This window comes from Thunnus maccoyii, chromosome 18 (genome assembly GCF_910596095.1).
Source record: "Thunnus maccoyii chromosome 18, fThuMac1.1, whole genome shotgun sequence".
In the NCBI taxonomy this organism is placed as follows: Eukaryota; Metazoa; Chordata; class Actinopteri; order Scombriformes; family Scombridae; genus Thunnus; species Thunnus maccoyii.
In genome coordinates, this window is record NC_056550.1 from 11495004 (window position 1) to 11511153 (window position 16150).

At 39.5% G+C, this 16150-nt stretch overlaps 1 protein-coding gene across 7 annotated transcripts in view; it reads right to left on the minus strand.

The window, feature by feature from the left end:
- mapk8ip3 (mitogen-activated protein kinase 8 interacting protein 3) overlaps positions 1–11492 on the minus strand; it is a 32306-nt gene extending 20814 nt beyond the window's left edge. For 4 of the 7 annotated variants that reach the window (XM_042393039.1, XM_042393037.1, XM_042393038.1 and 1 more), the window contains exons 1-5: positions 10373–10756; positions 5821–5941; positions 4860–4930; positions 3964–4055; positions 492–642 (exon numbers count right to left, since the gene is read on the minus strand). In XM_042393039.1, the coding sequence (XP_042248973.1) occupies positions 492–642; positions 3964–4055; positions 4860–4930; positions 5821–5941; positions 10373–10678 (741 nt within the window). In that variant the 5' untranslated portion in view covers positions 10679–10756. Of the gene's footprint in view, positions 1–491; positions 643–793; positions 904–3963; positions 4056–4859; positions 4931–5820; positions 5942–6143; positions 6224–10372; positions 10757–10890 lie in introns of those variants that run through there. The other 3 variants (XM_042393034.1, XM_042393040.1, XM_042393041.1) reach the window with 3 other exon arrangements.
- Between the last annotated feature and the right edge of the window lie 4658 nt (positions 11493–16150).

The window sequence follows — 16150 nt, forward strand, 5'->3', positions numbered from 1 at the left end:
TATAAAACTCACCACTCACAAAGAGTTCAGCTGTGAATAGTTTTCTATCTTTTCTTACCTTGGCTGCTTCTCTCACTATATCTGCCATCAAATTGTATGAGAAGCTTAGTTTAAATAAAAGGAGGAACACTTGGAAACACAAGCTTCAACTTAAAGTGTAAACTAAAACATGAGGACACATGGAAGAAGCTCCACGATCACACAAAAAATAATCACAGTTATAAAGAAAAGTCCATGGAAAAGCAATGTAGACCCCTGCTTGCTTGAGTCAACATATATATACCTAACAAATCTGACTTTAAAGGGCAGATTTCCAAGTGATGGGAATAAAATAGTTTTCCTCTAAAGTGACACAAGCAGGCTTGAGGGGGAGGTGGTCCTTTTGGGTGTGGCTAGCAGGACGGGTAGCGGTAAAGCTGGCCCCTCCCCCTTCCACTCCCCAGGCTGCAGGTGTGGTCGTGGAGGAAAGACAGGGCCGCTGTTGGTCCCACCTGATAGGCGGAGCTGAAGGTAGACTGGCTGAGCTCGCTGACCTGCCAGATGTCTTTCCCAGGCATCATCCTAGCCACCCCCAGACCCCCACGTACCATGCCCTCGCCACTGGGGTACAGGCTCAATGACGGCGGCCGCTCCGCTTTGCTGCTGGCAGAGGAGACACAGAGAGGAGACTGTTAGTTATTCATTTATTAATTTACTTCCCTTTTCCTCTCCAGGGCTGCAGCCTATCCTGGCATGCATTAAAACAACCTGGACAATTTGCTAGTGCGTCACAGGGTTAAAAACAATCACTCACATTCATAACTATGGTAAACTTGCAGGAGTAATTTGGCGTCTTGGGAAATGCACTTAGTCGCTTTCTTGCAGAGGGTTAAATGAGACGATCAATACCACTTTCATGTCTCATGTACACTAAATATGAAGCTAACAGTTACAGCCAGCAGCCAGTTAGCTCAGCTTAGCATTAAGACTGGAAACAGGGGGAAACAGGTAGCCTAGCTCTGTCCAAAGGTAGCAAAATTAAATGAGCAGCACTTCCAAAACTCTTTAATTAACATGATATATTTCATTTGTTTAATCTGGTCCAAGACAAGAAATAGCCTGGAACATGACCCTCATTTCTACACTTCAGCTGAACTGATTAAACAAACAAGACACAGCGTGTTAATTAGAAAGCTTTAGAGGCGCTGCTGTTGTTACCTTTGGACAGAGCCAGGCTAACTGTTTGCCTCTGTCTCCAGTGTTTGTACTAAGCTACGCTAACCAGCTGCTGGCTGTAGTTTCATATTTACTGTGCAGACACAAGAGTGGTGTCAATCCTCTCGGCAAGAAAGCTAGTAAGTGCATTTCACAAGATGTCAAACTATTCCTTTAAAGAACAAGACAATAAAGTCTGTCTTAAAACAACAGTCAAGAGAACAAATGACATTGAAATAGGTTTTTCTTGCTGTAATCAATCTGCCTGTTAATACTGGCCATTAGAGGATCCCTTCATAATGTACTTACAATGTAAGTGATGGGGGCCAAAATCCACAAAAAGTGCAAAAATGTATTAAAAGTTTATATGAAGCGAATATGAAGCTTCAGCCATCCAAATGAGTCAAATCAAGTAGATACATTTCAACGTCTTTTTAGTGCCAAAGTCCCCATTTTTGTTATTATACTTCCACCGCAGCTCAACAGGGAAACACTGTCCGAGGAAACACTAAGAGGGAATTTGATACTAAAAAGACTGTAAATGTGACAGATATCCACTTGATATGACTAACTCAGACCGCTGAAGCCTCATATAAGCCTCAGATCAACTTTTAAATGCATTTTTGCACAAAATGACTGTGTGGACACACTGTAGATTTTGGCCTCCATCACTTACATTGAAAGCACATTTGTGAGGGGGATATTTTAACAGCCAGTATGAACAAGAGGAATGATTACAGCGAGGAAAACCTCTTTCAGTGTTCATATGGGCACCTGACAGAAAAATTGTGAACTTATCCTTTAGGGTCTCTAGTTCACCCAAACTGCATGTTTTTTTTGGGGGGGGGGGGGGGGAAACCAGAGCACCCAGAGGAAAAACACATTAACACAGGGAGGACACAGCAAAGGCTGCAATCAAACTCATGTCCTGATACATTAAAAAACAAGTAATATGTAAATAGAGCAAGACAGGGATTTTAGGGGAACGTCAAATGGCCCACAAGCCCAACAAGGAGAAGAAATAAGGGCTCTGATGGCATGCAGTCCAGTTCACCAAGCCTAACATTGTCTTAATGTCTCATTAGCTTTCTTTATTTACTAGAGAGACACAGATTGGAGCAAATGCAAGTCATTTAAACAGGCAGAGCCGGCACTACGGGCACATACATACATTATATAGAATACCACAACTATAACATCAAACAAAAGTTTAAAGGTATTCCTACAAAAGTACCGTACAAGTATCGGTTGATTGAATAGATGATTAACTACATGCAGTTTTTGGTTGAATGATGCCTGAACAAAACTGACTGAAACAAAACTTACAAAACTTTTTATGTAAAGTTAAATAAAATCTTGTTTTTTCTTCCACATCAGACAACGATACAAATTAAAAAAGTTCAAGCAACTCTTAGAAGATAAAATACTATACGGCCTACAGCAAGCACAGATTACTTCTTCACTCAAAATGAATGCATATCCTTATAATTGCATCCTCTTTGCACACAATACATGAATGTTTTGCTTTTGGAAGAGAGACAGACAAACAGACAAGCAGAGCAGACAGGAAACATACAAACACATGAGGGAGAAAGTGGACAGAGAAAACTGGACAACATGACCTTCGTATCATTCCTTATTTCATTATTTGTCGTTCAAATGCAACATTATTGATACATTCGGGAAAATAAACAGTGAATGAACATTTCTTTGTACAAGACGCTGAGGCACGGCAAAGGTATGAGAAGGGGCATCAGCAAAGTCCAAGCAGGCCGGTTTAGATGGCAGAGCTGAGGGAAAAGGTGTGAGGGCAGTTTTTGGGACCATGTTGGATTTACCTTTTCCTCCATGTGTGGCGTTGACTGTGCAAACAGCAGCACAGAGAGCAAGCCAGCAAGACAGACAAGACAGACAGACACTGATTAGAGAGAGAAAGCAGACAGGAACATGCCATGACACATGAACGCACACAAACACACACACACACTTTTTCACCTTCATAAGTCACGCTACAAATATTTTTACAAGTCTGAAAAGTCTTAAAAGATGTTCTATTCTTATTCTTCTTATTAAATCTGCCTCTGATAATCAGATGTTAACTAGATTTCAAAGCAGTCCCTATTGTATCAAAAAGTACTGAATCTCGTAAGCCTCACTGGTGTTTTACATGCAACCATCCCGACGACTATCCCAAAAAAATCATGAGCAAAGATCAGCCCTGTTCAGTGCTCTATTTTTAACAGTCACTGAAGATTTGTAGGATTAGTGTGCTTTTGATAAGACACTGTGGCTGAATAGATTTTTAGGATACTATAGTGAACATGTTGCAGGAGGCGACTAATCTGCGGTTCAGCTACAGAGGCTTCACCAGATGTCCCACTCCTCGTCTTGTTTTGTGCTCATAAATATTCAGGACTCATGAGCGACGGACAACTGCTGAAAACTGCAAGCTGGCGAATGAACTCCAAACTTTCTTTTTTTTTCTAATTATTTCCCACAAGGCACGTAATGGCTGCTGTTCTCTGTACGTCGCCTCTCCTCTTTGTCAGCAGGCAGCACCAGCTGTTTATCGTGGCTCCTGACAAACATAAATGCCAGCATCGACGCAGTGAGCATGTAGAAGCATGAACAGCCTGATACATTCAGGACAAAACACGAAACATCAGCAACAAGACGACGGGTGACAGTTACAGTTCAAATCAACACAAAAAAATATAGATACACATGACCTTTACACTCCCACATCAACACGCACAAACATCAACTCACGTTCGTCCACAGCCGGGGCCGTCTGATTGGCTGTTGCTCCCTGCCTGCTGTATTTTGGACCGCTCTATGTGCTCCACGTACGTCTGAATCATCTGTGATCCATGATGGCAAGAAAATGAAGAGATGTGAGAAGAGAGGGAGAGGAAGATGACATGGACTGTTGAGTAAAGGTGTTGCAGTGATTTAATTACAACAATCTGTAAACTACTCCACCTTAGTATCACAATAACTAAATTGTGAGACTGTAGAGCTCAAAGTAACTTTATCGTGGCTTTGCATATTGCTTTTTATTCACTACAAATCGCTTAGAACTTATGTTAATGCCAACTGTTTTTCTTTCCACACAAAGTCTTGTTTTTGATGTTTTGTCTTCTTTCTACTCTCCAGGCAGCCATTGTTTTCCACTCACTTCAGGATCAATTTGCAGAGATTTGTGTGAGATAATCCATCAAAGCAACAAACATGTCTGATTTTACTTTTGTTACATTATCAGTGCGTGGTAATACAATTTATACTTTTCAAATTCATTTGCACTTACAAGTGCATTTTCATCTGAAACCAATGGCTGTCTGGAATGTAGGAGAAAAAAGCCATTGAGAATGTGAATTAATGTATCATGGTTTTGAAGTAAAAAGCATCTGTTTTGGCCTAAAACATGCAAAAACATTGGTATGCTCCTTTACTGCAATATTTTGTCTCATTGAGTAAATGGTTATAACATTTTAGTGTGATAATATTGACAGTATTCAAATGTTGTGGTGGATTTTGGAGCAATAGTAATGTAATAAATCGTGTTAGAAATATGAGATGAATGTAAGAGTCCAGTTAAAAAAGTAGATTTTCTAACTTTTGACAAATGTGGCGAAAGAGGCATCAGGTTGTACGTTTGCTCTCACCTCAGTGTGGCGCTGGTGCAGAGCGTTGTACTCTTTCTTCATGTCTGATTCTCTCTCTTCCAACCGAGTGACTGAAAGACAGACAGACAACTGTTCAACAGCGAGAAACCAGGAGGGACTCTTAAAATGATAACAAAGTGAAAAGGTAATGAGTTCAAATAGCTCTGAATCTAATCCTCACCAATTGGCAACATCATGTGATATTTTGTCACCAATTAAACATGAAGGCTTGGCTTTCATGACAATGGACAGAGTGTAGAATACGACTAACCTAAGGGAAGTTTTTCAACTAGTGTTTAATCTTATTATTTGCCGTTTGCTATGTATTTAAAATGCTGAACTAGTATGTAGGTATAAACTCTAATAGAAAAACATCAAGAAAAACCCACACATTAAGGGTAGATAGTGAAATAAAAATAAAACTTAACAGCCAATTAAATATGTGTGCCATTACTCATACGGTTCTGACATGTGAAAAAAAAGTAAATCGGGTGTTAGTTCAAAAGCACCAACAATCTAAAAATATAATGTCCTCCAGCTGCAGTGTGTCTACTTCCCTTTCCATCTTCCTCATAGAACTAAAATGGAAATGTATTCTTCAGCTTGAGTGTTACTTTTTCTTTTCTTTGTGTATCTGTAGAAAAACAGCTTGAAGGACTCAAATTTGGTCTCAGCACCAATTTTTCATGTTTTCCATTTCATTCATCTTCTTTTCTTGGTCAAACTGGACGTTGATTCAACCCTTCTCCTGCATAAATAAAAGTATCCTTTTTAAATGTGTCCTGTCTCGCTTCTATTTTCCCTGGTCTTGACTTAAAATCTAAACATAGTATTGGAATTAACTTTCACTGATTTCAGCTCTGCCCAGGACATTCATCAATAGGAGCTACATGTGCTGCACGTACAGTATATTATGGGAACATACAGTAAATGTTTGTGGTAAAGACGTGTTTCCACTCACTCTGATCAGAATAGTTCTTTGTCTTGAGCTCCAGCTGTTTCCCCTGCAGCTCCAGAAACTCCACCTGTATCTGCAGGTCCTTCTTCTCAGCCTCCAACGCATCCTCGAATTCAATGAATTTCTGATAGAGGACACATGAAATCAATTCACAAACTGTACTTCAAGTGACAATTATATAATATTTCAACTATTGGATACACATTTTATTTGTGTAATTAATAGGGAAAGAGACACAACATGCTATGATCACTATGCTTGTGGCCAGTACATCAAATTGTATTGTAATTATGAAGTTGTTTGCAGCAGATATGTTGAATAATCACCTTTCAGGACAAGGCACAGGTTCAAAAACTAAAAAAAGAATAAGGTAATTATCAAAGCCTCCAGAAAGGTTGGAGTTGGTCAGCAGCTCTGTAAGAAATCTCCATTTGTCCCACAGTGTTCACATAAACTCTGCAACTGAGCAGCCAGAAGAGGTAAACACAGAGTTGCCTACTTCCTTTTCACACTGCCTGTGTTTTTTTTATAAAGCTGTTCACAATGACGTCCTTTTTTCAGTGCAGCAAGTCCATGAAGTCTTAATACTGTAATCCTCTGACTGCAGGGAGACCATGGAACCAGGAATATGCAGCAGATATGCAGCACACAGAAAGCCAACGGCTGAATTATGATCACCCTTTGAAAATACAACTAGCATTGATATATTAAGACACAGGAGAACAACAATCCTTGTTGTGTGTAGAGTTGATTTTAGCAGGTAAATAAACAAACACGTCAGTCCCTTCAGCTGCTGACTGTCTCCACCTCTGAAGGTGAGAGTTAGCTGCAATATCACAGAGATGTGACTCTACCTACATACTAGCCAATTTAACGAGACGGGTTTCTGTAGCAAAACACCTTAATTAATCACAAAAATGTGACTCAATTAAAGGTGAATTTGTATCTTACTATTCATTACCAAAGTGTTTAAACAGGCTTCATCCTGTGTTGTTTTTGTACCCTTTACTACCAATGAAATACTTGAAAATCTGACTATACACACACAATCTTTTCCATCTCTCATAACATTTGATATTCATATCTGAGGGACAGCATGGTCTGTTTTCTAAACTGTTTGCTAAAAATGTAATTGTTCACCTGATGACAAAACAAAAAGAATAAATCTCATCTAAACAGACAAAAGCAGAAATGTCTTCTGCTCCTAATGGGTGTCTTTTTTTGACTGAAATTATAATATGGAATAAAACCTGTAGTATTCAGGTAATAATATCCTCATGCCCTTGGGCTGTGAACATGTCTTTCAGTAACGCCCTTCAAATGCACTCTGCTGTTAACTGCTTTTACCTTAATCAAACACATAACCTCTCTAGTACTTCTCTAGTGGTAGTGCTTTTGTGACATAGGATTGTCAAAATTACATTTCATTAATGTAAACAATAATTACACAGGTTAATTGACAAAATGTATGTATTTATGGGCTGGAATATTGTGTTATTCTGTCCTGTATGAATTATTCATGAAGTAGCCTTGTGATGAGTGCAGCTTATGTGCTTCACTGACAAACCAGAGCTCCGTTAAGTGCATTTGATTGCAGTGTGGTCACACTTTCTACTACGCCCCCCTGCAGAGAGAGTGAACTGACAACACCATGAAAATAATGACATGCGGTAACTGTCCATTCAAATACGTTTCATTGGTTGTGTCTTCTTTTTCTTTTGTCTCAATTATTGATCAGAGCTGACAAGTTCAATCAGTCGTTGGTGTATATTTGACTACAGTAAATCACATCAAGAGAGAAGGTGATGAGAACATGATCAGATAGAGCTGAGTGATGGCTAATCTATTTCTGTCATCATGCTGTGAGAAGTGTCAGAATGAGACAGAAAACTGCGCAGCAACAAAGATGCGACAAAATTAGTTAACGCCACTTGAATAACTGTGATCCTGGATATCGTAGTGAAGGCCTCACGAGGAGACAGGGAGTTGTTTGCTTTGTTTACCATCAGCTAGAGCTTAATAACCTTGTAATCTGAGCCGCTTTTTGCTCGTTGCTACCAGTGTCTTGCTCCCAGTGTGCACTATTGTTTTCCTCAGGCTCTGAGATTCTCTCTCACTCTGCTCTTTTTTTCTCATCAGCCTTCATGTCTCTCTCTCTCTCGCTATCTCTCTCTCTCTCTCTCTCTCTCTCTCTCTCTGTCCGACCGGGCCTGTGAGTTCACTCGCTCATCCTGCAGCTCTCTAAACCTCCGTCTATTTCCTTTTTTTTGCTGCTATTGTTGCTCTGCCTCTGCCGCTCCTCATAAGCACAAATCAGGTTACAGTGCCAGGCTCCCTCAGTGTGCTCTGTGTACTATTGATTTCCTATAATTCCCCACCCCTCGCACGTCGTCCCATCCCCCTTTGTGCCCCTCTAACAGTCACACAAAACTGTCTCTCTGTTTATTTGTTGCATTCAAATTTGTCACCTAATTTGAGCAGAGATGTAAATCCGCTTCGGTCAACAGCTGCAAGCACAACCTTGCATTGAAAAGAAACCTGAATGCCAAAAACATCAAGAAAAAGATCATTGAATGATATTAAAATCTAAATTAATTATCAATTACAAAGTTAATTTCAAGATTTTGTGGAAAGACAGTCTGCTCTTAAAGCATGTTTTGGTATATCAAGCTGGCCAATAGTCTTTTTTCTTATTGCACAAAAACATATTACAGGCCTTGATATCTGATTTCCACTAAATCCAGACACATCTCTGCAATATGTTTTCACTTAATTGAGACACAGAACAGTGTATGTTAGGGGATATGATATCATTATTTCTATTTTCTCTTCACCAGCAGTTATCATATGAACACTCTCAGTTTCAGTATTGGCACAACTGTTGAGAAAAAAATGAAAAAACCCATCAGGACCCGTCATTAAAAACAAGAGCTCCAGCTGGCTCAGCACCAACTGTTACCTGCAGGAGTTATTTCCAGCTAATACTTAAAATGCGAGCATGTTTTTAAGGTAAATGAGCTTTTTCTGTCATGAAATGAAAATAAGCTTAAATATGCTTACACTGAAATATTAACATCAACCAACAAGCCTTTTCTAAATTAACAGCTTAAAGTGAAAACAAACTAGATAAAGTGACATAGGGAGAAAACACAGAGGGGAGAACAGATGATGAAACAGACTAAAAGCTGAGCTAAGCTGATACTAGCAGAGCTGCCAGTGATATGCTGAGGCCTCTTTGGATGGGAGGAGGATTAAAGTTGCTTTATGATGCCTGCTGGATCCCACTGCTGCTGTGACACCGGTCACAGAAAGACAGTGGTGGGGGAAAAAGATTTGCTGGAGGTGGAGTTTAACCGGTAATGTAATAGCTCCATATTGATGTCCGCTTTTATTGTTTGTGTCCCTGTTCTTGCAGTGTTTTCGGTTGTGAACGCCCACTCGGGAGTCGTGCTTACATCCATCGTCTGTTTCAGCTGACTGTCCCTTTATCATCAGATACTGTACGTACTGCTATCGAGTCCTTACTTTCTGTTTGCATATTGGGTGATTTTGCATTTGCATATGAGACTCAGCTCAAGTATAAATTGGAAAAGAGAGCTAGAAATAAAGTCAATTTCTGTTTTATAGGTGTGTTACTGTTGTTAGAAGAAGGGTTAGTATTTGCAGTGGTGGAGGCACTGTTAGTGGTAGAAGTTGCTCTGACAGTAACATCTGTAATAGTACACATTGGGAAAGATCCAGTGGTAGTACAGAAGTATTAACAGACATAGTAGTAGAAGTGGAAGCAGCACCTATTCAGGCTGGAATACAAATGCTTCATTCTGCGATCAATAACAATGTGTTTGGACTGAACCTCTGAGTACTGTTTACTTGCATGTAAGGTGGTCTACATGCATATTAACTCTGCTACAACCGTATCCTAAAGAAACATTCCTCCACTAATATGCAGACAGTGTATCTGTGACTGACCACAACATCTCAGCTTACATGGTATTATATCAGTTAAATGTCCCTGGAAATCAGCTAAACAGATTTAAATTAAGTAGTTTACTTTTCCTTGAATTGTGAAGTATCCTATATAGCATTTTTGCAGGATTTTATACTTTTGCTTCACTAAATTTCAGACTTTGCATTACATTTCTCACCAAGTTACTTATTGAGTAAAAACAAAGTCTTTGATATTTTTACATGAGTATAGTTTTGGTACAACTTTCATTTGAGGAAGGTGAAGTATTTTTTACACAGTAAGAAACAGTTTTAGTACATCGTCAACAAATGGAGTATTATAGGTAGTTGTGCTAAAATACACTATCACGTGCTTCTAAATTTTATCACAACAGATGTTCTTTTAACAGCTTTAAGAGACACAATAATGGTCGGCGATGAATTGAAACTAAAAATAAACTGAACACTCTCATGTCACAGGCCTAAACATGAGTCACATGTCCGGTGAAGCCTCTCCGCTCAGACAGGAGCACCGTGACTACGGAGAAGCAGCAGGAAGTTGGATGTGATGATGCGGCTGGAGGCCCAGCCAGTGCCGGGGGTTACTCACCTCCTCTGCCTGCTTGCGCAGCGCTTTCTCCCTTTCATACTGGGTGATGAGCTGCTCGTTGTCCTCCTTCAGCAGCTCAAGCTCCACTTCGTGCTCCTGGTTCTCGGTCAGCACCGCGTCCAGGTTCTCCAGGACGTTCACGACCAGCGGCATCAGCTCCTTCACCACCTCCTCGTCATAGCTGCGGATCAGCCGCTCGAACTCCCGGTAGATGCTGTTGGCCAGGCCCGACACCCGCTCCGACATCACGGAGCCGGAGCCGTAGTCGTCCTGATAGACCACCTCGTCTATCTGCAGCTCCATCATCTTGGCAGCTGGAGCCGGCTTCTGTTTTCCAGATGAGGAGGCTGCGCTCAAACAGTTTTTCAGGCCTGTAAGGCGAGACTGTTACAGGTTTTGGATCCGGTCAGCACAGGAGAAGGGGGACATGCAATCACAGTCTTTCCTCAAATAAAAATAATAATAATAAAAAAAACACTTATGCCATCTTGCAGCAGCACATATTTACTTCAACTGACTGTTGTTGTGTGACGGCGCATAACCTTGAGCTCGGTACTGAAAATATATTTATATTTTGATGTAAAGAGGGCCCCCTCCTCCTCCACCGCCAGCCCGTTGTATCGCCTCCAGACGCGGCCCTGCTATCGCTCTCCTCCCGAAGAGAGCATCTGATCTCAGCGGGCGTGGGGTGGGCCAGCCTGTGGATCGGCCCTCGCTGAGTCCATGCCGAGGAACGAAATACCCCCGTCGATAATATTGCACCTGCCTCTCAGCAGCCGCAGCCATGGACCCCAGCCATTACTGGCAGGGGAAATAAATAAATAAATAGTTAAATAAATAATCTAACGCTCCCGATCCCCGCCGACGCCCGATCCGCCTCTATAATATCGTTTCTTCCATGTTTTGTCCCCCCGTTGCAGCGGGCTGCCGATGCTGCTGGCCAGGCTCGGGCGTTGATGGTGATGTCTCCCTATGGGAGAGGCTCTCCCTGCTGTTCAGATGGAGGAGCCAGCTGACCGACTCTGGATGACGTCACACCGTCTGCATTGAACGAGCGGACTGACTGCGTCAAGTCAGACACGCGACACCGGAAGTCACTTTCGAGGATTCAAAGTAGAGCTGCAGAGAGCAGATTAAAGGTGAAATTCATGCTCATATGGTTGTTGGATATGATAACGATATATTCTCAGCTTTTCAATGATACCAAGATGATTTATCTTTTTTACTTCTGGATATATTTTTTTACAACCGAATTATTTAAATGTTTGAATGTAATTTAGATAGTAAGTGCTATATCCTTAAAGATCCCCTCCACACATGTATTAAGACATATAAACATACATAAATATATAAATATATTCCCATAAAAATGTATAATTGCCTCTTTAAAATCCTTAAGATTACATCTGCTCCTCCCTCATTAAAGAGTCCAGAATCTGTGAATATGTAATATTTTCCATTTCAAAAGATTAACTGCTGGACACAAGATATCTCCTACTTCACTGTAAAGTAAGTTCTCAGTGTTTGTGCACTGGAGGCATCAAGTTTCCACATCACACCTGTGTAAATTGAATACTGGACCATGTTTGACTTCCAGACTAGTTGTGATGTCACAAAACCTGCTTGTAGGCCACAAAAAAATCTGATTTTCAGTGAGCTCAGAGAAACTTCCCATTTTCAGCATGAATGTGAAAACAGCCTCCTAGTGTCAAACTCTGCACATTCATCATTCTGCACAGTGAAGCTCAAACATTAAACTGTAGCAACAAGAAGAAAAACATATTTTTGAGTGGAAGTCAAACATAAATCTTCATTTACAGCTCATATAGGGTCAGATTACCATTTTAAGTATACACAGCTTGTTATTCTTCTCCCCATATGTTTTTTATTGGGTTAGTTTATTCTTTTCTGCAGCTATTGTCAGAAGATTACGGTAATATTCTGAAGCTTTACTAGTCTGTCGCCGGGATTGTAGAAACACTGAGGTCATGAGTCTAAATTCCTCTGGCAAAACCCACAAAATGTTTGACTGGACACCAGTCTTTTTGTTTGATTTTCCCTTCTTTGCCAACAGTCACATATCAACAGCTTTAAAACTCCACCTGGCTGTAATCCATCACTGTAGAGCTTGAAGTCCTGCTTGGATCATTAAAACCCACAGATCCTAAGATTAATGTCTTCAGTGGTAGCTACAGCCCTGTCTTTTGCAAGCAAGGAGTTAGGTTATAGAGTCACATGCATGTCAATCATTTTATTCTGGAGGTTGAAACCGGAAGTTGTATCTCTTCCTTTACTATCTTACCCCACTTAACACAAGTCTGCAGCCGTACTTGGTGCTAGAATTAATAATAATGACAATGCACTCTCCAAACAGGATATAAAATGCTTCGCAATCTACACAAACAACAGCAACTGTACATGACTAATTAAAATCTTATTATTACATTATTTTTAAAGTTAAAGGTAAACAGTTGTGATTATAATACATATTTCCCATCTGACAAAAGAACATCTGAGTTAAAGAACCTTACTTTAAAGCAGCTTATCCACAGAGAACAGCTCAAATTGTCTGAACATTGGCGACTAAAATGTGTCTTCTTATCAATTAAAAAGTTGTGTTTTCAAAAGGTTTTGTGTCCAGGTGTTGCCAGCAACAGACTAGTCGACTTTACATGTACATTAAAGCTTAGTGTAACAGGGTCTGCATATGAGAACAAGTCATGAACACGTGTAGGTTTGTACAAAGGAGGAAACTGAGTCAACAGTTCTGTTCCTGAAAAAAAAACTCAGTTAAACTCAATTACTCAGTTTGATTATACAGTGAAAACTGATAAAAATGCAGCTCAAAGGCGAGAATCATTCATCATATCATGAGTTTAAGAGGCTGCAGAAAGAGAATATGTTCCTTAGAATAATTATTTCACCTTCTGAAATTATACTTTGCAAACTACAGTCACTACGACAAACAATTTTCAAACTGCAGTCAGTGTAAAAATAGTAAAAATCTTGCAATCAAATCCTGGTTAAGAATGTATAATTAAGTATAAAAAGTAAAAATACACAATGCAGAAACATAAACACTGTGAGTGTTATATTATTATGTGAATCATTGGAATATTATAATTGATGTATCAGTGTGTAAGTAACATTTTACTATTGTAGCTGCTCAACTGTTTCATATACTTTTGGGCAGTTGAATCTATAACAATGCAGCACATTTTATAAGATCATCATATGTTTTGTATTAAAAATGTAATTTATACAGTAACCAGTTGTCAATATATGTCCAGTAGTTGTGTAAAAAGTGGAAAATCTGAATTAGAATATAAATTGGCATAAAATGTTCATCGACCATTACTCAACTACAGTATCTCAAATGTGTAGTGAATTACAGCACTTGAGTAAATGCACTTAGTTATGTTCCACTACTATCAACAGTGAACTCAGCAGGAATATTAAGAGTCTTCAGAGGAGCATTTATACATCTATTTTTGATAGGTGGGGTTTGCTCCTCCAAATCCTTGCCTTGAAATCCAAAAGTCAGCATTCAGCATGTTGATGACTTGCTATTTGCTTCAAAAGATGGCGCTGAAGTGCCACACAGTGAATGCTGCTCAATTAAAATAAATGATACAATGGATCAATACACCAGCAGCTTCAGGTTGAAATGAATACATAATGAGACAACATTACAGCTAAAATCAATTAAGATCAGAATTTTTCACACCTGAATGCTAACATGGTCTGAAGAGGGTCCTCACCTCCTCAGGTTTTTTCCATGACAGATTTGATTGAGGTGGAGCCGATGTTATCTTTCTACAGTCAAGTCTATTCAGGTACTTGGAGAAAATGCATTTCACTCTGCAAAAGAGGTGAACAAAGATGAAAAATCTTCCTGCATAAAAAGGGAGGAATATCTCCCAATATGTATATTTTATACACATTAAAACTAATTGGATGTTAAAATAAACCAAGTAACATTACTGCATGCATTAGATGGAAAATATAACAAAGCTTATCACAGAAGGCCTGATGAGCATCAACCTTTGAAGATGGTCTTGAGTCATATTCAGTCTTTGCCTATAAATGTAGACTCACATTTCCAGTACAACATTAATAATATCATCAACAAGTAATAAAAAAAAACCCCTAAAAAGACCAATGACTTTAAATAAAAAGAAGGGATGGTTACAGCAACAAGACCCCACATACTGGACAGCGTGCCCCGTATGAAAATCACCTCCAGGCAGTAACATTTAAAAAAGGAAAGGAGTCCAGTAGAGAGCAGACATCTTTCACTTAAACTGTCGTTCAGTGAGTGCAGCTTGGGCTATTGTTCATTGCGGAGGGGATTGACAATGGAGACAAAAACTGGTCAATGAAGCAGAAGAAAACAAAACCAAGTGGGTAGATAAGGGGCCCACTAAGACAAATTAACCTTAACTCTTTTCAAGTTCAACATTTATTTCCAACCAAACAGCACAACAAAATGTAGAAATACTAAATACTTTAGAAAGTTTCACCTTACATACATCATGTGTAGCAGATTGCAGGCGGGAGGTTAGCAAGGTAAACTTCAGCCTCACTCTGTATGTTTTCAGACTTGCCTTGTAGTGTTGGCACAACTCAACGCAGGGCGTCTCTGGGTTCACATGTACCTGTGATGAGGTTTAAATGATCAAACCACATATGGTTCGCTTCAAGTAGCTGCTCTGAAAGAGACACAGCAGTGTTAATATACTACTTGCATATCAAGCAAATGTTTTGAGATAATCAAAACAGTTGTTCAAAAATCAAGATAATTCAAGTCAGAAAAACAAGAAAAAAGCTAAACCACAGGAAGAAAATAAACTCTTAAATTGATGAATATGACTCCATGTCTTTTTGTCAGTTGGGATTTTTTTTCATCAGCACAGAGCTTCAGTTGTCCTTCTTGTTTCCCTCGGTAGGTGGCAGTGAAATACTGTCAATATTTACATTTCACACTATTCATCAGTTTTCTTCAGAGGTTTACAGCAGAAGGTGGGTGGTCCTTCGCAACCAGCAAGCAGTTTGAGGTTTAGGCCTACTCATTGCTGTTGCACCAAAATGAAGAAAACAGACTCATAGTTACATAAACTTAAACAAACCTGGTTTGGTTTGTGAAAAAATTAAATAAAGCAGAATGTGTTTGTGCACAAAATGTTCTCTTAGATCACATAATTTGCTTGGCCAATTAAGATCTTTGTATTTAATTTGTTTTTTTTGTTGTTTAACTTATTACCCATGTGGTTACAATAAGCACCATAAAACATCACATTTCTAAAGTGATGGTTCAAAAAATGAACAATTAATATCGTATAGAGAAGAAAAAGGATTCATGCTGAAATTTCTCATCTCTGGTTGTTTTTGTCAATAAATCACAAATTTCTTTACATTAAGGTGGTGCGAAGGTCATATAAACTTCTTAAGCAGTAAATATATGCAGCTTGTTAAAACGCAGCAAATCAGAATAATGAAAACACCTGTACAGCTGTGGCGCTGATCTGATCGCTTGTCCATGTTGTCACTGCATGCACACTGCTGTTTACTACTCAGTACCATCATTTGAAGTCAACTGAGTCATGAGTAGCTTGTCTGTTTGCTCTTTTATCACACACCACTGCACAGTAATTATGGTTACACTGCTGCCCACAGTCTTCCTCAAACTCCATTCATTGATCCTCAGGAAACATTAGCTGAAAGCTCTCTTACAGACAACCTGCATGTGAAAGGCGCTCTGGTTATTCAAGACTCTCA